The 26,336-nt window shown below is 36.7% G+C and overlaps 1 protein-coding gene across 3 annotated transcripts in view; it reads right to left on the bottom strand.

The window, feature by feature from the left end:
- Nucleotides 1–26,336, bottom strand: part of COL28A1 (collagen type XXVIII alpha 1 chain) — a 186,714-nt gene that overhangs the window by 157,097 nt on the left and 3,281 nt on the right. For all 3 annotated transcript variants that reach the window (XR_001889567.1, XR_001889566.1, XM_017893897.1), the window contains exons 2-10: nt 26,178–26,336; nt 24,780–25,336; nt 17,632–17,652; nt 15,424–15,480; nt 13,583–13,636; nt 11,341–11,382; nt 9,357–9,383; nt 4,625–4,669; nt 892–936 (exon numbers count right to left, since the gene is read on the bottom strand). Coding sequence is in view for 1 of the 3 variants with exons in the window: in XM_017893897.1 (XP_017749386.1) it covers nt 892–936; nt 4,625–4,669; nt 9,357–9,383; nt 11,341–11,382; nt 13,583–13,636; nt 15,424–15,480; nt 17,632–17,652; nt 24,780–25,336; nt 26,178–26,301 (972 nt within the window). In the remaining 2 variants the exon portion in view is untranslated. The remainder of the gene's footprint in view (nt 1–891; nt 937–4,624; nt 4,670–9,356; nt 9,384–11,340; nt 11,383–13,582; nt 13,637–15,423; nt 15,481–17,631; nt 17,653–24,779; nt 25,337–26,177) is intronic.

The raw sequence follows: 26,336 nt of genomic DNA, 5'->3' as shown, positions 1-26,336 counted from the left end.
TTTCCTGCGTCAAATAAGTAGCTTCTAAAATAGCACTTATGCTAAGAACAAATATTTAATTAATGAGATGTTTGTTTACTAAACCTGTGTTTCCAATGTTATTCCAACATTCTTGACTCCTTTCAAAAAAAGATTTTGCCAACTAAGCATCTTCTTTTTTAAAATATCTAAGGCATATGTAACTGAAGTTAGAGCTTCCAATGAATTTGTGATAACCAGAATTACTGCCTGGCTCTGACATTTCCAGGCTAAAGCAAAGAAGTTCGTGGTTAACTAGATGGTGTCTAGGAAATTCTGGGTAAAATTATAATTTTCTGTAGGCTTTTTGAAATACTGAAATTAACTCCTCACATAGAGCACCACTATAACTTTAGAAGAGGTAAGTTCCTAGGCTAGGAAAAGATTCAAATTATTTTCTGAAATCTATGGATGTCTAACTTAAATGCCTTAGAGAATCAGTCCATATTATAGAACATTATCTATGGTTATAGAACAATATAAATACTGTGATTTAGATAAAATGCATAACTTTTCCAACTACATTATAGTAGCAGTGCAAAAATAGTTACATCCTGTTTTTAGCCACTTTGACTTTCTGTCTTTCCAGACTCTGAAGTTTTTAACTTCATCCCCTTAGCTACTCACTAATACTTGCCTGATGGTACCTATCTTTAGGGAGTTTTAGTTAAGTTAATGAAAACATTAGGGAAATTGTTTCCAAAATTTGTTGCACATTGGAATCATCTGGGGATCTTAAACAGTATTAATGCCTGGCTTCAATCCCTAGACATTCTGATTTAATTGACAGAGGGTGCAAGTGGGTAAGGGGATGTTTTAAAAGCTCCCCGGGTGATTCTAATCCAAACTTAGATTTGGTTTTAACCCCCTTACCTGAATTCCTCTGGGTCCCTTTGGTCCATATGGTCCTGGGGATCCCTGTGGGAAAAAATTGAAAATAAGTCTCTCTAAATATACATCTTCAATGTGCAGTGATTTTAGGTAGGAGGGAAGGAAATGTGTTCTCAGTAATCGCCATCTTCCCTGGTTATCTTAACATCAAAGGCAAGAAATTGAAATAATCCTAATCAACAAGCCAAGGGGCAGGAGTGTCAAACTTTCCTTCAGTAAACAATCTCCATGAAAATACAATTTTAGATGTAAGTACCTTGCCTACATATTGATATTTTGGTCATTTTGGTTAGAGTAAAGAAATTATTTTATTTTATAAGATTCCTTAGAGGGCTATAAACTTACTGGAATATTATTTCCTTCCAAAAGGGTAATGTCAGTTAAATTAACAATGTAGTGCATTTCCGTGATATCTAGATCACTCTTTTGCTCATCTTCAAAACATTGAACTTGGCAAAACACTGTTTATAGTCAATACTCTTCTAATAGAAAATATTTCATTCTGTCCCATAGCCAGGAAACCCTTTAAAATTTATTTTATGAAGGAGAACATGGTCTAGTTTTATTTCCCCAGATTTCAACTTTTTTTTTTTTTTTTTCTTATCAAAGTATAACCTGTTAACTATTGATACACTTTGACAATTATAGAAACATGTAAATAAACAATTTGAAAATCACACAGAGGCAAATGCTGTTAACATTTTGGCATATTTTTGTCCAGTTTTATTCCCAATATAGTTCTCTTCAAATCATGTGATCAAAGTGTATGTCTGATTTTGTGTCCTACCTATTTGGCCTTATATTGTATCAAAATACTTTTCCTTTTCCACGTCATTAAAACTCATAGTAAACAGATAATATACAAGAATAGGGAACTACCATAATTTATTTACTCATTTCCCTAGTTTTGACCTAAGTAATATTATAGTGAACATCTTTATGTATAAATCTCTGTCCAACTTCTGATTCACTCCTAAGAATAGTCTCCTAGAAGAGGATGACGGAAGCAGAGACCATAAGCACATTTAAGGCTCACTGGCTCTCTTTTGTCTCACATGCCATATACAGAAATAAAGAGAGAGAAACTTCCTCCATAAAATTTGTTTGTTAATCATTCCCACTACCTGAATATGAGAGAGTGTATCTTCATCTTATGGGCTCCCCATCAACAATTAGTATTATAAATTACTTCACTGTTTGCTAATTTGATAGGTGATATAATACTTTTGTGTGTTTGGTTTTGGTTGTTGGTATTTTTGTTGTTGTTGTTGTTTGAGACAGGGTCTTGCTCTGTTGTCCAGGCTGGAATAGCTCACTGCAGCCTCTACCTCCCAGGCTCAAGCAATCCTCCCACCTCAGCCTCCTGAATTGCCCACGCTGCTGATATAATATTTTATTGTTTTATTGTTGGTTTGGTTTTGTTTTTGAGATGGAGTCTTACTCTGTCGCCCAGGCTGGAATGCAATGGCACAATCTCGGCTCACTGCAACCTCTGCCTCCTGGGTTCAAGCGATTCTCCTGCCTCCTGAGTAGCTGAAATTACTGGTGTGCACCACCATGCCTGGCTAATTTTTGTATTTTTAGTAGAGATGGGGTTTCACCTTGCTGGCCAGGCTTGTCTCAAACTCCTGACCTCTGATGATCCACCCACCTTGGCCTCCCAAAGTGTGGGATTACAGGCATAAGCCACCATGCCCAGCCTATTTTGTTTCTTGTGAGACAGGGTTTCACTCTGTTAACCTAACTGCAGTACAGTGGCACAATGACAGCTCAATGCAGCCTCAACCCCCTGGACTCAAGAAATCTTCCCACCTCAGCTTCCCAAGTATCTAGAATTACAGGCACATGCCCCAACTAATTTTTAAATTTTTTGTAGAGACGGGGCCTCACTATGTTGCCCAGGCTGGTCTCAAACTCCTGGACTCAAGTGATCCTTCCACCTCGGCCGAACATTTTAATGTATTAATTTCACTTATCTGATTGCTACTGTATTAGGATATTTTTTCTTATTTATTAGCCATTTTAATTTCCACTTCTATATCTCTTCATGTTGCTCATGTGTTTTTCTAAATAAACTTGTATAAACTCTCTGTGTCAAGGACACGATATCTCACCGGCTCTAAGACACATTTTTTTCACGTTTTTATATCTCTGATATTGGGGTATATTTTACAATCAGTTGCACCTTACATTTATAATTGGCAGTGGGGTTTTTTTTTTTTTCGTTATTCCTTTTTGGCATGGAAAATGGTGGGACATTTAACAATCCCTGACATCTCAATCAATTAAATATGATATCCTTTGTCAACCATTTTAATTCATCTCAATCAATTAAACATGATATCCTTTGTCAACCATTTTAATTTCATCTAGTTTTCCCAGATATTGTTTGACTTTCATTTCTATTCTATTCTATGTGTGTCCCTTTTTCTGTATTTCCAATATCCAGGTCCATCTTGCATGTTCAGTTATACTCCAGGAAGAATCTATTTATTTTCACATTTTCCATTTTGACTAGAGATAATTACTAAGCCTACCTTTTGCAGATCCACCTGACCTTTAACTCTACAGTAGTTTAAAAGCATTCAGAAAGTCTCAATCTATTTAAAGTGTTTAGTTCCATGGGCCAATGTGATTATCTCACTCTCTTCTCCTAACCTTCTGCCTCATTTTCTCTCCTTGACTTCCTTCCAGAATTATAACATAGAAACTGAAAAAGTGTGGTATCTTGGTGGCATGATGTTAATAGTTCTTAATATAATGAAAACTATTTATTTTTACTCTGCACTTTTTTGGACCCTTTAACATCATGTTTCAAATATACTTTCTGTATATATTTGGCCTTTTGAGGAACTATTTAACATCCTTAAAATTTTTTCCAAATTTAAGTGCTTTCTATTTATTTGTCTATTTATTTACTTATTTATTTTTGAGATGGGTCACTCTGTCACCCAGGCTGGAGTGCAGTGGCATGATCTCCGCTCACTGCAACCTCCACCTCCTGGGTTCAAGCAATTTTCCTGTCTCAGCCTCCTGAGTAGCTGGTACTACAGGTGCACACCACCCTGCCTGGCTAATTTTTGTATTTTTAGTAGAGATGTGGTTTCACCATATTGATCAGGCTGGTCTTGAACTCCTGACCTCAGGTGATCCGCCCACCTCAGCCTCCCAAAGTGCTGAGATTACAGGCGTTAGCCACTGTGTCCAGCCTATATTTATTTTTTAAATAAAGGTGAATATCTATCCAATTGTCTGTGTCTACATTTTCAAAAGTCCAAATCTCTATGTCTAGTTGCACCACACTGTTTATAACTATTTCACTGACTTATTTCAGAGTTCTTCACACTAGTTTGGAAAGTGCCTGTTTTCAGTGTTTGCATCTGGAAAGCAATTCTACTCTGACCCAACTGCAGCTTTAATTAACTTTGCTGGTTAAATAATTCTTTTTACCGTAACATTCAGGAGGTGTGGCCTCCAAGGTCAGGGTGTCACAAAATGAAGTCTTAATGGTCCATAAGAAAGGCATTTGGGGGCTCTATTATTGAGTCAGGCATCACTTTGTTTTCTACCACATGTTTTACAGATGTGAAAAATTGAGCCATTGATTCCAACTCTAGTAGTGAGATCACCATAATTCAGCCCAGGAATTTCCCCTTAAGGAAATGCAACCCAAAAGGGATCACAGCTGTAAGCATTTTAAAAACGTGTTCCTTACTTTGTCACCTTTTACTCCTGGTTTACCACATTCCCCACGTTCACCCTAAAAAATAAATAAATGAAATAAATAAGAGAACACTTGCAGTCATTCACTATTAAGAATGTTTGTTTGTTTGTTTGTTTTTTAAATTCCCAGCACTCTTGTAACATAAGCACTCTGCTGCTTTCTACACAATCTTAGCCTCAATACTGTGGGTTGTATGGGCATTGAAATCTGATTATTTTTACCCATGAGTCATCCTTAACTTGACAGGAACAAATCAGGAACAATGTAATAAGGTTTGACGTTTTTAAGAAACGGATAAACTAGAAGAAAAGAAACCTAGCACCTAACCACATATTAGAGGCCCTTTGCATATGTGGTTTAACTGAATCCACATAACGACCCAAGGAGATGAGCTTTATCATTCTTATTTTATAATTGAGAACATTTAAACTCAACAAGATAACTTCCCTCTATCAAATAGCTAGTAAGAGTCTGAACCCAGATACTCTAATCAGAGTCTGAACCCTGATACTGTAACTTGGAATTCCTATTTTTTTCAAGAACACCATGCTTCAGTCTGAGTACCAACCTTGATCACCCAGTAGTGTTCACCTGGAGAACTGTGAGAGAAAGGTTCTGAGATGAGATTGCATCGTGAGTTAGTGGGAACAGGTGCCATGATGAGTTAGTGAAGTCTGCTGTAGGAGAGTGGGACTTGGCAGCAAGCATGCTACATATTTTTCATTATTATGCTCTACTTACCCTTCTTCCCTAGAATATTGCTGAAAAAACATTTGAGTTGTGCTTTAGAGTTTATCAGTGATAGTGTATCATATTTTATCTCAGTTAATCTGACATTAACTGTCTGAGATAAATATTAATCCAATTTTATAGACTAAAAATTTGTAATTAAGAAGGTTAAGTAAAGAGAATGTGGTATACAAGGGAATATTATTTAGCCTTTAAGAAAGAAATCCTGTCATTTGTAACAACATAGAGGAACCTGAACCTGGAAGACATTATGTTAAGTGAAATAAGCCAGGAACAGAAAGACAAATATGGCATGATCTCACTTACATGTGTGATCTAACAAATTTGAACTCACAGAAGCACAGAGTAGAAGGGTGGTTACCAGGGGGAATGGGTGGAAACTTAGGAAATGTTGGTCAAAGGATACAAAACTGGTTAGATAGGAGCAATAAGTTCAAGAGATCTATTGTTCAACACGATGACTATCATTAATAACAACGTCTTGTATTGAAAATCACTAAAAGGGTAGATTTTAAGCATTCTCACCACAAAACCTGATCATTATGTGAGGTGATGCACATGTTAATTAGCTCAATTTAGCCATTTTATAATGTATACATTTATCAAATTATATTTTATACAAGACGATAAATATGAACTTTTTAGATTTGTCAATTAAAATTTTAAATAAAATAAATGTTTTAAAAGGTTAGTTTCCTCAAGTAGAATGAGAATTGGGACCTCTGAATACTAATTCATTAGATCAGACTTTTGAGGCTTCTAATAATTAGAACTAAAAGTTGACAGTCAGAAAATGACTAAAGTTTCATAATCATAGTAATATTATCTCATTTATAAATCATTTTAGAGTTTTCAGAATGCTTTTATATATATATATATCGTTATTTTGATCCTCAATTCAATTCTCACTTTCAAGATAAGGAAACACAATTGGAGATGTCAAATGATTTACTTAAATGTACAGGCTACCCAATGACTCCTAGTCCAGTGCTCTCAACACTAGCTTCTGCTGCTGCTACTTTATTCTGCCTCTGTACTGCTCTAGGGCATGTTACTGGAAGTGCCACTACACAATGACATAAGGAAATTGCATTCAAATGTAAATCAATGCATCGCTTCCTTCATCAAGGAAGTCTTGCTATGAAAAATAAATGTCAGCTGAACTTTAAACAGTATACGTAGTGATATAGTGGATTTATATGCTGGTGGAAGCTTTATCTTGCTGCAAAATAGCAACAAACCATTCACAGACTGGCAACCAGCTTGCAGACCACAGTTTTAATAGCAGTGCTGTACGGAGGGAAATCACAATTGTAACTTCCAATTATGGATGTGAAGTGTGTGCCATAGCCTTTACATTATTGCTAATCCCCATAGCGGCCTTGTGAGGTATATATACATATCTCCACTCACAGATAAGCAAAATGAGGCTCAGAGAGATTACATCATGTGTTCATGGCCACAGACTTGAGTCTGTTAGGCTCTCAAGTCCATGTTCTTATCAGTCACCCATAGCTGAACAAGGCACACAGTTATAGGCTGAAAGTCACTTTCTATTAACCTAACATTTCTGCCTAGGGTACTGCCTGGGCTCTTCCAGGCATCAGAAGCAGGGAAGAGGGAGGTGTGACTCTTAGAGCCAGCTATGCCTCTGATCAAAAGCAATCTGTTCTCTCTTCACATCCTTTTGTGAGTCAGACTGACCCAGGAAAAACTGAGCTTTCACTTAGAACAAGTTGAACATTTATTTCTGAATGCAAATGGAAAATCACTTTTGAAGAATCAATTAGAAAGCAATTAATTTAATAATTTTGGATGGGAATAAAATGAGTCAACCACCAAAATATAAAACAGAAAAGTACCATAAATACACTCAAAATGCTTTTGGCTAGAATTTACATTCCATTTGTCCAGACAGATTTGTTAGCTATAGGGGCCTGAGGAACAGCATTTGTTTTTTGCAGGGCATAGATTGCCATCAATGAAAATATTGTATTCATGTTATTTGCCTCTGCAAAGGCATTTTCCTTTTTGGTAGGCACATTAATCCCTCTGGAATGGCCACAACTACATAGTTTCAGAGAGTGATACTTCAGAAAGCCATAAACAGATCAGCTCTGTTCTCAGCCTCTATTTTCTGATGCTGCTGCTCCTGGTGAAATTCTGGTTTGAATGTCGATGGTTCAGGGTCACTTTGCTCTGACAGCTTGTATTTTCCAAGTGAGAACTCTTCCAGTGAATCAATAATTCTCCAGAAAGTAAAATGAATCTTTTCAAAAAATATATGTATAAAGCTTCCTTGTGCTGATAACTACCTCACTATATAAATCAAAATGGAGGAGGAGGGCACCCATAATTTTCCTCAACTATATACACAGTTGATAATTTTACAACTGTGAAAATTTTTGTTTTCCCATACTAATATTTGTTCCTTTCCTCTTCATAGTGGCACTTACATTTGTAGACAAGCCAACATTTTGGAATACATTGTCATGCCTACTATTTGGTTCTCCAATCACTCTGTAAATGAGGCAGGCCTATACAAATTTTATCCATCCAGTTGAAGAAACAGATACTCCAAGACGTTGAGTTACCTAAGTTCTTAAGGCTGCTAAGTGTAGAATCATGGGATTTCTTACACTCTTCCCCTTGGAAGCCTAACATTTTCAACAATTAGGATATATTTATTGGCTTGCATGTAGGCTCACCCCTAATATTTGCAGGGCCCAGGGCAAGAGTGTAAGTGGAAGCCCACATACCATGTGTCTAAATAGTTGAAAGTTATAACTAAACTAATAATGTTCTGGCTTCCTTCTTTAACAAATATGTCTTCAAAAGGAATAAAGAATTAAAAGACTTGTGAATCCCTCAGAGGTCCTTGCCAGACATAGACCCCTGCAGCCTGGTCCCCACTTCACTTCCCACCTCCAGCTCCTTCCAAAGCAAGAAAAGCGTGAGCACACATGTGAAGACGCCCCTGGCAGCACAACAAAGCCCCCTATATGACCTCTCCTGCCCCAACAAACAGCTACCATTTGGCTCCCCCTCCAGCCTAGAAAGATGTTGGATATGGAAAGGAGGTTTTTGTATGCCCTCCCAGCAGCAGGCCTTTTGGGGTCTTGGCTACCCAATGTATGATCCAGGAGAAGGAAGCACAGACTTCCTGCAGAATCCTGGCTCCATGGGAAGTAGGGAGGCCAGAGGAGACTCAGAGCTGGACCCTCTAAAATTCCAGCCTCTTTCCCATGCCTGAGGGTTGTAGCCCTGTAGGACGGAATGGATGATAGGTGCATGTTCTGATTCAGATAGAAAATCTGATAATAATGAGAACTGTGGGACAGACTGATCAATGAACCAGTGAGCACTCTTAGAGGCTCCTGAGCCCCAGTACAACTTGTTAAACCCTTTAAAAGCAGTTTGGTATCCTAATTTGTAACTCACAAATAATCATCAAATAATCTACCAACCCATACCTTTAGTTTGCTTGTTTGCCAAATTTACTCCCTTGAGAGCTCTACCCACTTGCTTAATTCAATGAAGTCAGTGGCTCTTCACTGCTTAACCAGGATAAATCCTCTCTTTCCCCTGGGAGAGGATTTGGTGTCTAGGTTTTCATAGAAAGTTAAGCACCAAGGGAGCAACCTACTTGCAGTATTGCTGAATCTGTTTGTGTAAAGAAACTTTTAGCCTGCATACCTGTGCTGCATGGCTCATAAACCGGGGTTCCCTATTAAAATAATTCATGTTTGCAAAGCTGAAGGAGGCTGGATTCTAATCTCGGAATCTTATGGTACCCTCCATCCCTATAACACACATCCACATGTTAAGTTCTATTATTGTTTTATGTTAACTAAGGAATGAGGGAATCCAGACTTACAAAAACAAAGAAAATAACTTTTATTAAGTTCATAAGTACATTTCTGTTTCTGTTTTTCTTTTTGAAATTCTGGTCTATTTGTTGTTACCAACTTACCTTGTCACCCTTGTACCCAGGAATTCCCTAATTTAAAAAGAGAAGAAAACGTAAAATATGATACTCTAAGGCAGAGTTAGAATAAGGGTTAGGTATTTTCAATTACAAAGTATAACAAAACACATCTATACCGCCTGGAAAATTAGACCATAGAAATGTAAACTGTTTCATTTCTCTTTGTGCTTGGAGAAACGTGCATTTACTGAGGAGAAGAAAATAATCTGTTTTCCCTTTATCACATTTTATTCTCTGTTTCAGGTATTTTTTCATATCCATTTTCTTGCCCTTTGGCCCAAAACTAGAGGCGATAATGTACACTGAAAGTCATTGTAGAAGTGATGGCCTGTAATGGTCCCTTCAAAACTGTTATATTGACTTTTAAACTATGAACTATTGCAGCTAAAAATGTTTCACAGAGACTCTGAAAGAAATTGGCTTTGAAAATGAGCTGAGGTAATGGCCTTTAAAATGTGTGTAAATATTTGTATCCATTATGGTCCTCCTTTCAAATTCAGTCTAAAATATATAACATCAAGGACATGACAGATTCCTTTATCAGCCCTGATGAGACAGTGACCTTTAAGCTACTGTCTTTTATCTCACACTAAATAAGGGGCCAGCACTTCTGCTGTCTTCTGTGTGTCACCCTTGTGAATCCTGTACAGGCTTTTCTACTGTGTCACTGCCCATTGCCCTTCAAGAAATACAATAATGAGTATTACATGGCCTGGGAAATCAGCAACTCTAAGCAGCAGCAAGTTCTCTTCAAATGGGATTTTTTTGTCTTTCATACAGGTATATTTTTCAAGTATGGAAATAAAATTGTCAGATTTATTTAGACAGCTGAAGAAACCTATTTAATAAATAAGCTATTATTGCAGTTACATGTGAGTCAGACTACAAAATTTTGTTCTATGCATGACTTTTTTATTAATAGTATTATCTATTTATTTATTTATTTGTAGAGAGAAGGTCTTACTACGTTGCTCAGGCTGGTCTCGAACAAGTGGCCTTAATCACTTAAGGCCACCTAGGCCTCCCAAAGTGCTGGTATTACACGTATGAGTCACTTTGCCTAGACTGACTTTTTTTTACAAAAGGAAACTTCATGAAGGAAATAAAACTTCCAAGTGTGTGGTCAATGAGGAACAGATGAACGTAGAATTGTTTCCTATGAGATAATAAGCTATTTAAAAATACAATTATTTTATCTTAGTTTTATTTTACATACCCGTATGCTTTATACATAGAAGATACCTAAGAAATGTTTCCAGAATGAGTAACACACATTTCAGATTTTTTGTTGACATTACCAAAGTTTCTATCAGATTTTTTAATGAAGTTGATTAAAATACCAAGAGAACAGTTTTAACATCTTTGGGTCTAAGTCCAGGGCACATCCAGGGGACAAGCAGAGAGTGGCAATGTCATATGGTCTTCTTTTATTCACTGTACACATCTCTGCTATTTGATACACTTACTGCAATGCTCAGAAAAGTGCAAAATAAGAAACATACTGTAATTAGTTCTTGGGCAATATCTACTATCTTCTAATTTGGGGGATAAGAAATCAAATAGAATGATACATTTTATTATGTCTGTAGAATTGAATTTAAAAAGCATAGTTTAGACCATGTAGTTCTTATGCTCCTGAAATTCTAACTTATTCCTTATCTTTAAAAACATAAGAAATAAAGCAAATACTTTTCTCATTGGAGCCTTTCACCAATGTCAAATTAAGCATCAGAGAATTTGATAGGGTTGAACACTCCTGCTCCCGTTTTCACTCCTGTTGAGCTGAGTATTTTCTCCCCACATTTCCAATTCTAAGATCATATCTTTCTGATTGCCTTCCTGAGCCATCAAGAGCACAGGATAGATAGAAATCACTTTTGCACTTGCACTACAGGGGTCAAAATGGTCAACCACAAAATCAGTAACCTAGGATCACTTTCTCAGGAAGGCATCCCAGTTGTGTACATACCCCAGGACCTCTTTCTCCAGCTTCTCCTTTTTGAGCATCGCCCTGTGACAAACAAAAAACAGTCAAAATTCCACAACCCTGAAGAGTGACTGGTTGCTCAATAAAATGCATTATACAGAAGATTAATAGCTTAGCCCAATTAGGAAACATCTTTAGTCTTTCCCATTGACATTTTGCCCATGCAATCTAGGCAAAAAAAAAAAAAAAAAAATAGCAACTCAGATAAACTTCGCCCTTTGGAGTGAAGCCAGATGTGTAGGGTGCAGGATCCAGGTACATTTTCATAGCTTACACCACATCCCGGTTGAACAACATAGCCGTTGTTCTCAAATACAGCATTATACTCACTTGGAGCCAGTCACTCTGGTTTTTCTCAAAGGGGCTTTGGAATGTTTTCCAAAATGTCCTCAAGAGTAATTGCTTGATTTCAGCAAGATTTAAGAAAATATATTATGTGGCACAAAATTACAAACCAAAGAAATAAAACATGAACATACATTTCTAATGGGTATTTAACACAACAAAAAGAAGACATGATGGCATCAGTTTGAACGTATATGAGTGAGTATAGGGTTGTTTGGTTGTGCATGTGTGTGTATGCTGTAAAGCTATCCAAGGTTGCTATATTCCCTTTCCTTGACAAGCAGACAATTGCCAAAAATACTTTTATGCATTTAACTTACGATTTTTTTTCATTACTTCCCTAAAAATTTTCTAATAGGGCTGTTTTAGAGTTCATTTATGAGTTAATTTTTAATAGTTAACTTTGTTAGTACTCGAGTGTCTCTTATGTATTGCTCCCAAACTATTTGTGTCAAGTTACCTGCAATGAAAAGCAAACCAGTTTCACTGCCACATTGCTATAATTAGTTATTATTGTTTTAATATTGCTGTGTTAATTGCTATAATGAAAGAAATGTTTTTAAACTTCAAAACACACACAAAAACAAATGATGTGAACTAGAAAACCAAGAAAAAAAATAATCCTCATAAGTACCACTACTAAAGGATAGCTCATTCTATTTAAATTTATTTTGTTACCTAATGAAATTAAATGTGCTTTTACTGTTTTCTTTACTAGTTTTGTTTCCTCTCTTGAAAACTGTGTTCAGAAATTAACTCAATGTGCTATAGAAATTAAGCCAATGTCCATTACATTTGATGCAAATATTCCCTGATATTTCTATTTCTTTAATATTCCCTCCTTATATTAGGCCATTCTCATGCTGCTAACAAAGACACACCTGAGACTGGGTAGTTTATAAAAGAAAGAGTTTAATGGCCTCACAGTTCCACAGTGTTGGGGAGGCCTCACAGTCATGGAGGAAGGTGAAGGAGGAACAAAGCCACATCTTACATGGTGACAGGCAAAAGAGTATATGTAGGGGAACTTCCCCTTATAAAACCATCAGATCTCATGAGACTTATTCACGATCACAAGAACAGCATGGGAAAGACCCACCCCCCACGATTTAATTACCTCCCACCAGTCTCTCCCACCACATGTGGGAATTATGGGAGCTACATACAATTCAAGATGAGATTTGAGTAAGGACACAACCAAAGCATATCACTTCCTTTTCTTTAATTATTATTTTTTCATTACACAGAATTTTGCCTTAAATTTTCACATAGTTATATCTACTTTTCTCTTTGTGATTCCTGCTGTTGTTCTTGAACTTGGAACCAAAATCCTAACAATGATCTGAACAGGTGAATGTTTTCTTTAAAAGCCTAGGGTTTTTTTTTTTTTTTTTTTTTTTTTTTGTTGGGGGGGGTAGGTACACAGAGAAAAGAATTGGAGAAGTACTTGAAGATGCTCTGGGAGTGAGAAACCATCTGGTGGCTTTTCTATTATTACTGTCAGTCAGTTATTCATTAAAAGTAGACCCATTAAAAGCACAAGTGCCAATGTCAATCTGATATGGAACACATATTAGCAGTTAATGAAACACTGTCCTAAATAAGATGGGCTGCTATCCTTTAAGTACTAGCTTCTGTTTATTTGATGTCCCCAGGTTTCGTAAACTTACTGACTAAAATGTTCATATGTTACTCAGAATTTGTGAATACAAGCTAACAGAAATAAGATAGATAATATAGGAAGTGGACATCTGTATTCTTCACAAAATTTGTCAGATGTTTGCCATATACTACAATGCTTTTTATTTTTAAAATTGTTGTTTTAAAAAACAAATCTAGGAGATATGCTGGTTTAAAGAAAAGCTGTTTATTCATTTACCGGGTTTCCTTTTGGTCCTCGCTCACCTTTGATACCTGGGTTTCCATGTGTACCCTGAAGGCAAAGGGAAAAAATATTATTTTAAGTAGGTATTCTATTGTTTTCTATACTTTATAATAACTTCTGATCAGTTTTGTCTCCTAGAATGAGGGTGAACTGTAAAACCTTTACCTGCCAAGCAGAAATTCAACTCTCTTCTCCCTTTTTCTACACCGGGAAAACCACTGTCGTGAATTGGCAGATTTTCTAGATTTGCTCAAAAGAGAATAATGTTTCTGTCTTCCCACCAATTACTTCTTCTCAAAACAATTACTTCTCAGCAGTTTTGAAAACAAAATCAAACTCATGCAAAGATTTAAAAGAGTAGCTGCAACAGGCCGAAGGATAGGAGTTGTTCCCAACCTCTCTTCAGTGTGGGTCACTTCTACAATTCCCCTCTGTTACTCACTTTTAAAAGGACCAGGCCAGCTTGCTTGCCTTTGGTCAAAGAGGCTCTGATATCCAGGAGACAATCTCAAAAGATGGGAGAAAGGAGCTCTGTAATCGTGTTCCAGAAAAGCATTTTGTTTTCCTGTTCCTAATCAACCAAAAAGCTTGCTTTTGTGAGAACTGGTGTTGGGGGTACTCGATAAATGTTAAATTACATATTCTGTGGCTTATCCCTAAAATGTGACAAGAATGTGACAAAATTGTCAGGTGCTTAGCAAGAAAGCTGAGCTTTCTTACTGTTCATTTTAAAATATAAAGAAATATTCCTTACCCTGGCCATTTCTTGGTGTAATGGGGATAAACGAAGACTTTATATGAAGGGATGGCTAAACCTTTGCTTTAGCCAAAGTCAGCTTCTACTGGCTGCCCCATTATCATATAATACATCTAACTTTGCATTTGAGGAGAAAAAGATCTTCTGATTGGTAGGATGGTTTGAAAAAGTGTAGGCTTTGGATCCGAGTCTCAAGGTAAAATTTGTCACCTTCTAATACATTCACAATACACATTCCCCTCCTGGCCCCAAATACAAGCATTAGTTGAAAATTTTTATCCATGCATTTTGTGAGACTCTCCACAGGGCTTCTTCTGAACCCTAAGGATAATATTTGTAATTACACAAATAAATAGAAGACTGAATAAGCACGTGGATGCTTTATGAAGATAAATGTTAAAAAACTGCTCAGCATTTCCAGTGATCTAGATGTCATTTCAAATGCCTTCCCAGTACAGACATGGCACCTACAAGTTATTAGGCCAGAATATAAAGAAAGCACTCCTTCCTGGATTATCTTATCAAATGATGAATCATCATAGTAAATCCTGCCATTTATTTTTGGTTGCCACATGCTTACTTCCATTTCACAGAACTCACCCTAATCCCCCAAAGCATCGCGACCAGCTTCCTGTCCATGAGGCCACACAGTGTTGCTGCTGCACTGCTGCATTCGTGTGAAGCCAACATTTAACTTTCAGAGAGGCTTATGCTTCTTGTTTCTAGTGGGATAAAGCTTTGCTTAAAGCACGATTATTTGTATTAGCTTTTTCTGTATTCAGTTCACTATTGAGAAATTCTGGCTTTATTTTACGAGGAGGGACATAAATGTCCTTTGTGTGGGAACAACTTCAAAACACTCCTGCCCTCAGTTCAGGTCAGTAAAATCCCAGGCTTATTTCTAAGGATAGAATGCGTCCCTTTAGAAATAAAAGAAAGAAGTAGCATTTCCATTTTTGCTGCCATTTCCAAACAATTGCTTTTCAACAGTGCAAAATAGCCCCGATGTTTTCAAGAGCCAGTAGAGCTATCATTGCTAGGACTTTCTGACCTAAGTTCAAAGTAAAAATATACTCACAGGAGGCCCTGGATCACCTGGATCTCCCTTCTCACATTCACAAATCTTGCGTTCACACTGAATCAATAATGAAATATGATATTAACACACAGTGAAATATAGCATTCCGAATTGTATTCAGTATATAACCAACTGGAACACTCTCTAAGAAATTTTACCTTGCACATTTATGGAGGTTTTGCTCTCTCTATTAAATTATTCTAGGCAAATTTATACCTATCAAGAGCCAGCTAACAAAATATTATTAAATTTCAGCATAGTTAAATAAAATAGACATCCCATCAAAAATACATATATAATACATAGACGCCAGTTAAAAGGAGAAAATAAATATTTTCAATGGACTTTTAGAATTTCTGCTGCTTCTCTTCTACATAACACATCAAAGCTCAATAATATAATAATATTAAATGCTCCTTTACTAGGCAAAGGAAAACATTTGACTTATATTTTACTAATTCTAAGATGCACCTTCTTCCTCATTTTAACAACTCTGAAATCAGAATGAGTCTTATAATAGCTGTTGATCAGGTTCAGTCATGACAAAGTAGTTGCTTTTTGCACATGCACTTCAAAACTTACAGAATGAAATGGAAGAAAATTCCAGAACATTCTTAAGACATGCTGCATCACCAAAGCTTTTGCTGGCATAGAGGTCAGTATTATGTGGAAAAACAAGGACATCAACAACTCAGACAAAAAATGATTCAGAAGATTTACCAGGGATGTCTAATCTTTTGGCTTCCCTGTGCCACATTGGAAGAAGAATTGCCTTGGGCCACACATAAAATACACTAACAGCAGTTGATGAGCTTAAAAAAAAAAAAAAAAAAAAAATTCCATGCATACATTTTATAACGTTTTTAAAAGGTTTATAAATTTGTGTTGGTCCACATTCAAAGTCGTCCTGGGCTGCAAGCAGCCTGCAGGCAGCAAGTTGAACAAGCTTGATTTAGACTGTGATGTGAAAAAGTTTTAGAAATAACCAAGTTATTTTGCTTATATATTCCCCTATATGTATATATGAAAGTGATACAGGATTTTAAATCTACATCCAAAATGTCTAAAACTTCTTTCCATATGTATAAAGTAAGAATTGCAATTAATAAGAAGACATTGTATCATAGTTAAGTTGGCAAGGGCTTTTTTTCTTTCTTTTTTTTTAAACAGAGTCTCGCTCTATCGCCAGGCTGGAGTGCAGCGGCGATCTTGGCTCACTGCAACCTCTGCCTCCTGAGTTCAAGTGATTCTCCTGCCTCAGCTTCCCAAGTAGCTGGGACTACAGTCATGCGCCACCACCCCAGCTAATTTTTTTGTATTTTTGGTAGAGATGCGGTTTCAGCATGTTGGCCAGGATGATCTCGATCTTCTGACCTCGTGATCCACCCACCTCAGCCTCCCAAAGTGCTAGGATTACAGGCGTGAGCCACCATGCCCAGCCGGTTTTTTTCCTTTCTTAATGGTCCATAACATAATGGTATATCTGAACATGTACAATTTAATAAAACATGGTGCGCTACAGGTTTGGTTAACTCCTATTATTTTATGCAATGATAGTGTAAATTTCCTGATGTTAAATAAGCAGCTCATTGAACGAAGTTCAGATGTTTCAAACTCTTTCTTTTAAGAAATGCATGTCCAGGACAGGATTTCTCAGCAAGCTGATGATTGCCTATTGTGCTAAGGCCCATTCAATCTTACTGGCCAGATTCCTTGGCCACATGTCTGGTTGCCATCATCAGGCTGCCTTTTCTTTACAATAAGGAGAATGAGCTCAAAGTCAATTGTCTGGCAGCAGGGGATGACTCTAAACTCTGTCTCTTAGCTGGGAACACTCTGCCTAACCTAGCCAACACTAGGAACACCCCCCAAAATGGAGGACCTGATGTGGCTGATCTCAGATACATGCTTAGAATAAAGGAAGCACATCAAAGTAATCAACAACTATGTGGTTTGCTTATGACTGATTTCTAAAATCACTCCTGGAATCACATTCAATATTTCCTACTTTTTCCAAATTTTCCAACTTGCATTGAATATGGTAGTATAAAAGAAATCAGATGGCTGCCTCAGAATAGAGTGGCTCGTTTTAAAAGAACTAAGCTTTTTTATTTAGTCACACTTAATCTTCTAACGTGAATTATAATGCTGATCTGATAATGCAAGTTTTTAGAGTAATTCGTAGTAATCAAAGCATGTGATGCTTACCTTCTTTTCAAATAAGATATCCTACAAGGGAAAAAAGAATGAAGCATTAACTCAATTCATAGTTCTGCTTTCAGCTACTTATTAGTCGTAATTATCCCCCATGGGATATGAAGTTTCCACAAAGAATAGCAATTCAGCCTTTTTAACCTTGTAAAAGCAATTAAGCCAACCAGTCAACCACCCAAGGAGCAGTTCGAGCCATGTAATAATAGGAGATATAACTACCATTAAAAATTAATCTATATTTTCTAGGAAATTCATCTTACTGCATTCTATGTTTTATCTTTTGTTTTCTTTATCAGCTCTGTAATCTCCATAATTTGACTATAAAGTTAATCAGTCATAATGAGAAAGCTCTCACTTTTACATACAAAGACTGAGGCAGAATATATAATTTTGTATTTTCAATTTTTTCCATCCTTATGCACATATACATGCATCTATTTTCATGATTTATTTTTCAAGATTAAAATAATATACAGTCATAACTTCATGAAATATTAATAGGTGTTAGATCATATTAAAACTCAAAAAGAGAAAATTACAAAGTCCAGTGACATTTTTTGAGATGGTCTGAATTAGAAGCAGACAAAGATTTCCATTATTATGATGACTAGGAGAAGGGTTTTCTATTTCAAATTTGAAAAGCCTCTAATATGGTACTTTATTTATAGGATTTCAACATAAGCAAAAAAAAGATACTCAGCTTTTAAATTTAAACAGTATTAGGAATAATATTCTGGTAAAATTTTGAACAGTTCATAGTAATATGCATTACTTATGTAAAAGATGACCTACATTTATAACTGGCTACCTTAGGAAAAAAATTAAGTTATAGAAAAGTAATAAATATTTCATTAAAAAAAGTGATCATTATGAAAAACAAAAAAACAAATTTAATGAGTCTTAGAAGTCAATCAGACTCAACCTCTTGCTTTGCAATAAGGAAACATGGTTCCACCATAATGTGACTCAACCAAGGTAACACACTTGGGCTGTGCCTCCTGACAGTCCTCAGTGCATGTCATATGTACCATACAGGAATAAATTAGCCAGAATATTTTTCAAAACTATTTTAAATTTATAATTTTGCAGAAGTGTCATGATCTTGTTTTTGTCCAACACCTAGGCCTCACTACCATACTTTAATTCAGTGGGATATTACCTGATAAGTGCACTGAAGGCCATGTTGGAAGTCAAACGCTGGAAAGAAACTAACCTATATTTACATATAGAATTAGTACTTTCTTAACCTAGAAATTATATATCAAACCAGTGCCTTATGATTTCATCTGAAAGGGTAATTTACATACGATAAAATAGAAAGATGAAGGAACAAGCACTGGAATATTTGTTGCAAGATACTAAAAATGCAGAAGCTAACAAGAAAGTTAAATAAGAGTATGTAGCTTTATGAAGGATGCTGCATCCCTTCAGTTTTATTTTTACTTTATTTCCGTACAAACTAATAATATAGAGGGACGAGATAACAAATGCTTTAAGTGGCTCTAATGATTTAATAGGGAAAAAATTAGGCTGGGAATTAAGTGTCATCCTGGGTTTCCATCCCGTTTCAACCATTAATTAGCTATATGGCCTTGGACAAGTCATACAATCCTTCCAGGTAGTTTTCTCCACATATTAAAAAGGATAAAGTTTGACTACATGATCTCAGGAGCTATAAAATCCTAGCCACAGACACTATGTACAAAATTTAGAGTCTCACCTACCACCCTTCCCAACCAAATGATTTTAAATTACTAGCCATGTAAATCCAGGCTGAAAGCGGATGAGATATTTGTATCTTTAAGAGCTAGGAGGTCCTATGGAGAAATAGGAACTCAGATACACTGATAATTTTAGTTAAAATGGTATTACCCTCTGTAGAACATTTGGCTATGCCTACAAAGCTGAAGATGGACATGCATTATCACTAGGCTGCCAGGACAATTCTTGCTTTTGCCTGTTATCCTGACATCCTTTCCAGACACACCACAGGGAAATTCTTGCTCTTGCACATTTTAGCATTCATTGTTTTTTGTAATGAAAAACTGTAAATAAAATAATTGCCAATAGTGGAATGATCAGTAAATGAAATACCACTCAGCAGTTAAAGTGAACGCATTGGATCTATGCCTTTTGACAACATTTCCAAAAAAAAATTGACTGCAAAAGCAAGTTGTAGATAGATACGTACAATATGATCTGATTTATTAAAATATGTAAAATATTTCAAACCACGTCAGAGAGTGGTTTCCTCTGGGAGAAAGAGAGAGAAAAGAAATTCAAAAGAAGTTCAACAGAGGCAGTAAAACAACTAATAATTCAAGTCAAATTGTAATATTTAAAACCACTACTGAAATAAAGAAAATTTTAAATTTTGTCACTTTACAATCTTTTTACAATGAACAATGTCTTTTTTTTTTTCTTTTTGAGACAGAGTCTCGCCCTGTCACCTAGGCTGGAGTGCAGTGGCAAGATCTTGGCTCACTGCAACCTACACCTCCCGGGTTTAAGCAATTCTCCTGCCTCAGCCTCTGGAGTAGCTGGAATTATAGGAGCACACCAACACGCCAGGCTAATTTTTGTATTTTTAGTAGAGACAGGGTTTCATCATGTTGGCCAGGCTGGTCTCAAACTCCTGATCTCAAGTGATCCACCCGCCTTGGCCTCCCAAAGTGCTGGGATTACAGGTGTGAGCCACCACACCCAGCCACAATAAGCAATATCTTAATCAGTTTTTAAATTCATGAATTCAGCTCTTACTGTGTCTGATGTGTAATTTTACACTTCTTTTCAGTTCTTTCTTTTAAAATTCAATTTCTGCTTTGCCATATTGCTCTTTAGAAATATGTGGCATAAGGTTTAAAACCATAGCAATGCAAAAAACTATTTTTGGAACTCATTTAAATTTGTGTTTGCTGGAATTTATATTTCTATGGAAACAAAAATGAACCCAAAACCACACAATAGATAAGACTGTTTCAAACAAAGAACAAAGTCCCATCCCTGAGGGCTCTTATAGGCTATAAGCCCCAGGAACAGAGGACAACACACAGAAACCCGAGTAGGAAGGAGGTCCTAGGCCAGGGGCGGGGGAGCCAGTAACAAGATGGCTTCTTGGAATAGATGGGTTTTCTGGATGGCTTTGAAGAGAGGAATGCAAAGGGCCACCCATTGATGGTATGCTGTCCTATATGTCAAAGTTTAGGGGAAAAAAAGTCATAAGGACTAGTGTGGGCAATAAGACAAAGGAAGCAGTTAGGAGGGACATTTAAAGGGAGTGGACAGAAGGGCCCACATGGACAGAGCCGGAGGCCTTGGGAGGTGGCGAGGGCTTGCACCCAGGCAGGGAAGCAGGCTGCAAGGAGAACTGTGTCAAAGCCTGAGGGGAGGGCATGTTCAATGACAGACTGCGGGGATGCTTGAGTTTCAATGAAAAGGATAAATAGGGAAAGGGTCTCATAACAGCAAAAGAAGACACAGTCAGAATTTCATTAATGGATTCATATATATGACATATATTCACATATATTATATATGTGAAACCATAATGCTAGAATGGAGCCACCAATTTTTCAAGGAGTATAAGGTCTATGCTACGAGAAGGGGACAGAAAACATGTGAGGAATGGACAGATATCATAGCAGGTAGAATGACAGTAAAGCACTTGGTAGGCAAGTAGAACAAACCCTGTGACAAAAAAATTCAACTTAAAATGGTAGCAAAACGGCCACTATAAAATCTAAAACAGAAAACAAAAATAAGGCCCTAAACAGAGGAAGTCTTGAAAAAATGGAAAGTGATCATAATTAATAGATTAACAAAGCATAGAATTCTGAAGATGATATAGACATCATCACATTGATCTCTTCTTGGTATGTGAGGGAGGGAATACCTTAAATTTATGTTTTTTAAAATATCTCAGAAAAAAAGACAAATTTGTTATAATCCTTATTTCCATAAAGGCTTTTAAATATTTAACATCAAAGGCAACAGAGGGAAAAAATTATTTTTAATTTTCACATATCCTCTCTTACTCTTCTACAGGACCAAGTAATATATATCCAGGACTTTGGGTTGAATTTGTTTCTTTGGTTTCAATACTACTATGTAAATTATAATAAAATAGCAGTAAAAATATATTACATGTCTCCTTCAATTTGTAATCATTAAGTCTCTTTTGGGTAATTCAGAACTAAAATGTTTCTATAGGGTTCTTACATGATAATTCCTACTAGAGGCATCAAGGAATTTACAATGATTTGATTTGTCTCGGCTCCTGAAGAATCTATTCATTCTATATACTCACGTCCATTAAATTCAACTAAAGTCTATTCTACAATAAAAGGGAGTAAACTTCTGATACGGAAAACAACCCTGATGAGTTTGAAAATTATTATGCTGGGTACGAGAAGCCTGACACAAAAAGAATATGTACTATTTGAGTTTGTATAAAATTCTAGAAAGTATACACTAATCTAGAGTCACAAAAGTCAGATCAGTAGCTCAGGAGCAAAGGAGGTCTTACAAAGAGACATGAGGCAATTTGGGGAGGTGATGGAAATGTTCTCTGTCCTAATTGTGTTGGTAGTTTCACAGGTGCGTACCTATGTCAAAAGCTCATGGAATTGTGCACTTCAAGTTGATGCAGTTGTATACTTCAATCACACCTAATTAACTTATTTAAAAAGTCAACTACATAATTATTTCAAAATAAAAGTTTTAAAATTCAACTAAAGATATAATACAAAGGGATGAAATAAAGAATTTTTCCAATGGTCTCATCAAGAGTCAAGTTCTGGGCCAGGCGCTGTGCCTCACACCTGTAATCCCAACACTTTGGGAGGCCAAGGCGGGTGGATCACTTGAGGTCAGGACTTTGAGAACAGCCTGGCCATCTCTACTCAAAAATACAAAAAAAAATTAACCGGGCGTGGTGGCAGGCGCCTGTAATCCCAGCTACTTGAGAGGCTAAGGCAGGAGAATCGCTTGAACCCAGGAGGCAGAGGTTGCAGTGAACCGAGATCGCGCTGCTGCACTCCAGCCTGGGCGGCAGGAGCGAAACTCTGTCTCAAAAAAAAAAAAAAAAAAAAAAAGTCAATTTCTGCCTTCTAGATGGTGGCAATTTGAAACATTGAAAGTTGGTGTACCATTCTTTGAAGAGCCTAATAAGCACTTTGGATCCTGGAAGTGTTTGGAAAGCAGCACCTCCTTCTAAGCAGCAGTTTATTGATGGAGCTTCCATCTGAACAAACAAGTTGAAATCACAAATGCTAAACAAACAAGTTGAAGTCACCGGATGCTAAGGAAGAGCAGTATTATTCAGTCATTTTCTGGTTCCCCAGGAACAGACAGTTTTGCTTCCAGTCTTGCTTGCCAAGAGCCTGTGTTCTCAGTGAAGCAAGTGCTCTCAGCGAGGGTGTATCTGGTGGGAATATGAACAACCTGAGCCTAGACATGAGGCCAAAAAAGGAGCTGCCTTTCCTGCATCATCTATGGTCAGCTATTATCCATCTTAAGGGTGAAGATGAATAAGTACCAACAGCCTACTCATGATCACATCACCAGGATTCTCTCCTGCACCTGCTGGAGCCCTCTGTTTTATGTTTAGTGGTGAGGACCACTTAAGTCATGGCACAGGCAGGGCTAAGTGTTAGGCAGGAACCACTACAAATTTCCTTTTCATGCAAAAGAGCTGCTCAGAATGAGCACTTACCTTGAGCACCGCAGGGCTGGGCCCATCAGCTCTATCTCTGATCTAGGCATAACTCTCCCATTTACCCTGAATCCCCAAGGAAAAAAGGCTAGAAACAATAGTAACTTTGGAGGAGGGCTGCTACTAAACTGTTTCAGAGCAGTTCTGATTGAGAAAATCTTTTTTTTTTAAAGCAGTTACTATTTCCTCTCTCAATATGCTTTTATAGGGTTAAGTATGCAAACTGTGAAGTCTTCACTGGCCTTAAATTGTCAACTACAAAATGGGTATAATAACAGTACCTACATCATAAGATTGTGGGAAACATTGAACAAAATAAAATATATAAAGTGCGCAGGAAAATGCCTAATACAGAGAGAGTACTCAATACATAAGAGCTATTATTTAGGTAAGAAAACCTCAGATCTTGTACTGAAAACAACAGGGAGTTAAAAGGTAAGAGTAATGTTGAGAAAAGGATCGACGGATAAGACAAAAGGAGCAAAACAGTCTCTGAAATAGAGCCTGAGTTTTCTGTGCAAGCTGTGGAAAACAGCCATACGAAACGCTCAGTACATGAAGGACACGTAAAGGACACTTTTACCTTCCTCTCTCAGGAAATCAAAGAAATCCAAGTTTTTAAGAAAATCAATTTTTAACATTCAGCCAATCAACCAATTTATCTCTAGGGGTTTTCTCCTTGAGATATATTGCAAAGAGGGATTTCCTTTTGATTGTGGTGCCGTGTGTTTTACAAGGCAGCAAGGAAAGACTTTTACACACAGCTGAGCAACAAAAAAGAAAAGCTGACCAGACCAATCAAGTGGGACTCATTGATTTGATGGTAGAAACTGTTGCTTGACTGCAAGTTGCAGATGATTTTAAATTGGATGGGCTTGTGAACATCTAAGAAACAAGGAGGTAATTTTAAAATTTGGAAGTCTGTGAACTTTGAGTAGCATAATATAACGATAGGTGAGACAGAGTCAAAAATACTCATTTAGAAGAGTAAGAGAGAATATGTCAAAATTATGTCAAAAATATCTGTACAGACATAGAATGGGAACAGACCAACTTAGTACAAATATAGCCTAACACTACAAGTTGAAAACAACCTGAATATAAGTCAGCAATGTTCATGATTGTAGGCTGTATAAACAGGAGCCTAAGGTATATGATTGGAAAGTAACCCCTTCCAAAATCCTCAGCATCAGCTAGCAATAAAGTTAAGAATGCAATTCCAGGGAATCAGCCTGGAAGTTTTCCAGATTATCTGGAGTAAACTGCCAAGAAAGTGCAGTGACACTTCAGAAAGATTCTTCTTTCTGTTTTCAAGGTGAATTCTCATTTTCTCCATCTTTTTGACCCAGTATCTCTTCTTATGGAATTTACAACAAAATTATGTTATAAATTATGTTGATAACTGTATACCAACCCATTAGGTACCTACCAGGCGATCTTGAATTTTATCTACAAGTGTTGGATCACTCAACAGTAAAGGGGGTTCACTGGATGAATCCCCAGAAATCAAACGAAGTTTGGCTTCATTGACTACCGTAGAAAGTCCAATGGTGATAAATGATATTCCTGAAATTCTGGCATCTTCAGAAATACTTTGAACATCTGGATTCTTTGGATGGTCAATGCCATCAGTCATCAGCAAAGCCACTTTCACACCATCCTTACGCCCTTCTCTCTTAAGTAGCCTAGTGGCATTGGAGATGGCATAATAAGAGAAGGTACCTTGCCCTATTAAATTCATAGACTTAACCTTCTGCTTAAACGTCTGCAGGTCCTTCCAAGAAGAAAAAGGTGGATCAATTTGGACAGAGCTGCTAAACTGAAGGGCTGCCAGTTTGATGTCATATTCCAAAGAGCGACCAGGAGTCAATTGGAAAATCTTGTCACTCAGGCTATCCACAAAATCTTTCTGTTTATCAAAGAGGACAATTTTAGAACTTTCAGAGCTGTCCACGATGAAGACAATATCTATGAAACAAATGGAGCCTGAAACAGAGTAAACAGGTTAGGCAAAATAATTATTCATATCATGAAAGAAATTTGCATAAGGAAAGCCCTGAAGTGGTGTGTTGTATATTGTTTGGTGTTGAGAGCAGTGTGAGGAGAGTAAGAGAGACACATTGGACAGAAAGCTTAAATTGTAAAAAACTAAATGTCTAAGTTTATAAATTATTTTCTCCTTGTAAAATCATGCAAATTAAAATAAATAAGATATCATATATTCTGAGCATCTTTTCAATGTTAAACCTGCTGAAAGTGGGAGGAAATGGGAAGTCAAGATGCATCACATTTTAAAAATCCAACTAACACTGAGCATAGCTGTCTAGAAGTAAATGATACTCTAATTCTCAGGTTGTGTCGTATTGGTGAGTCCCTATTTTTTTTTTTAACTTTCTTGAAATCAAGGTAGAAAATGACTATACCCCTTGTACCAAGAGTAAGTGGGGAAGAAATCTAACTTAAACACAACTTAAGTTTAAATCCCAGCCCTGTATCTCACTAGTTAATTTGTCTATGGCCTTGAGTATGCCACTCAACCTCTTAAGACCTCAATTTTTTTTATCTATACTATGAGTGGCAATCTCCGTCCTGCCTGTTTTACAAGGTTACTGTGAGGCTCAAATGAGATAATAAGTGCACAAGTGCTCTTATTAAAAACTCTTATGTGCTATAAGTATGTCAGGTATATTAGCATCATGTAATTTTATCAAAGTAGATTGCCACATGTATACATGTATATGGCTTGCTATTTATATCAAATGCTATTTAGAAAAATTCACAGAAGTATTTTAACAGGCTAAACTTAAAACAAACACATTTATTTTACCCTGGACATCACTTTTCCTTGCAAGCAAATTTGGCTTTGGTCCTTTCTTTCTTTGTCCGGATACTGTTTGACTCATAAACGCTGACAAAAGCAGGGTACAGAAGACAAAATATCTGTTCCACATTATGGTAGATGGTGAAAAATCATCTGCCTTGTAGC

This window comes from Rhinopithecus bieti, unplaced genomic scaffold (assembly GCF_001698545.2).
Source record: "Rhinopithecus bieti isolate Rb0 unplaced genomic scaffold, ASM169854v2 scaffold_23881, whole genome shotgun sequence".
Lineage (NCBI taxonomy): Eukaryota > Metazoa > Chordata > Mammalia > Primates > Cercopithecidae > Rhinopithecus > Rhinopithecus bieti.
Note: the sequence above shows the minus strand (reverse complement) of the source record. Positions and strands in the feature narration are given on the sequence as shown.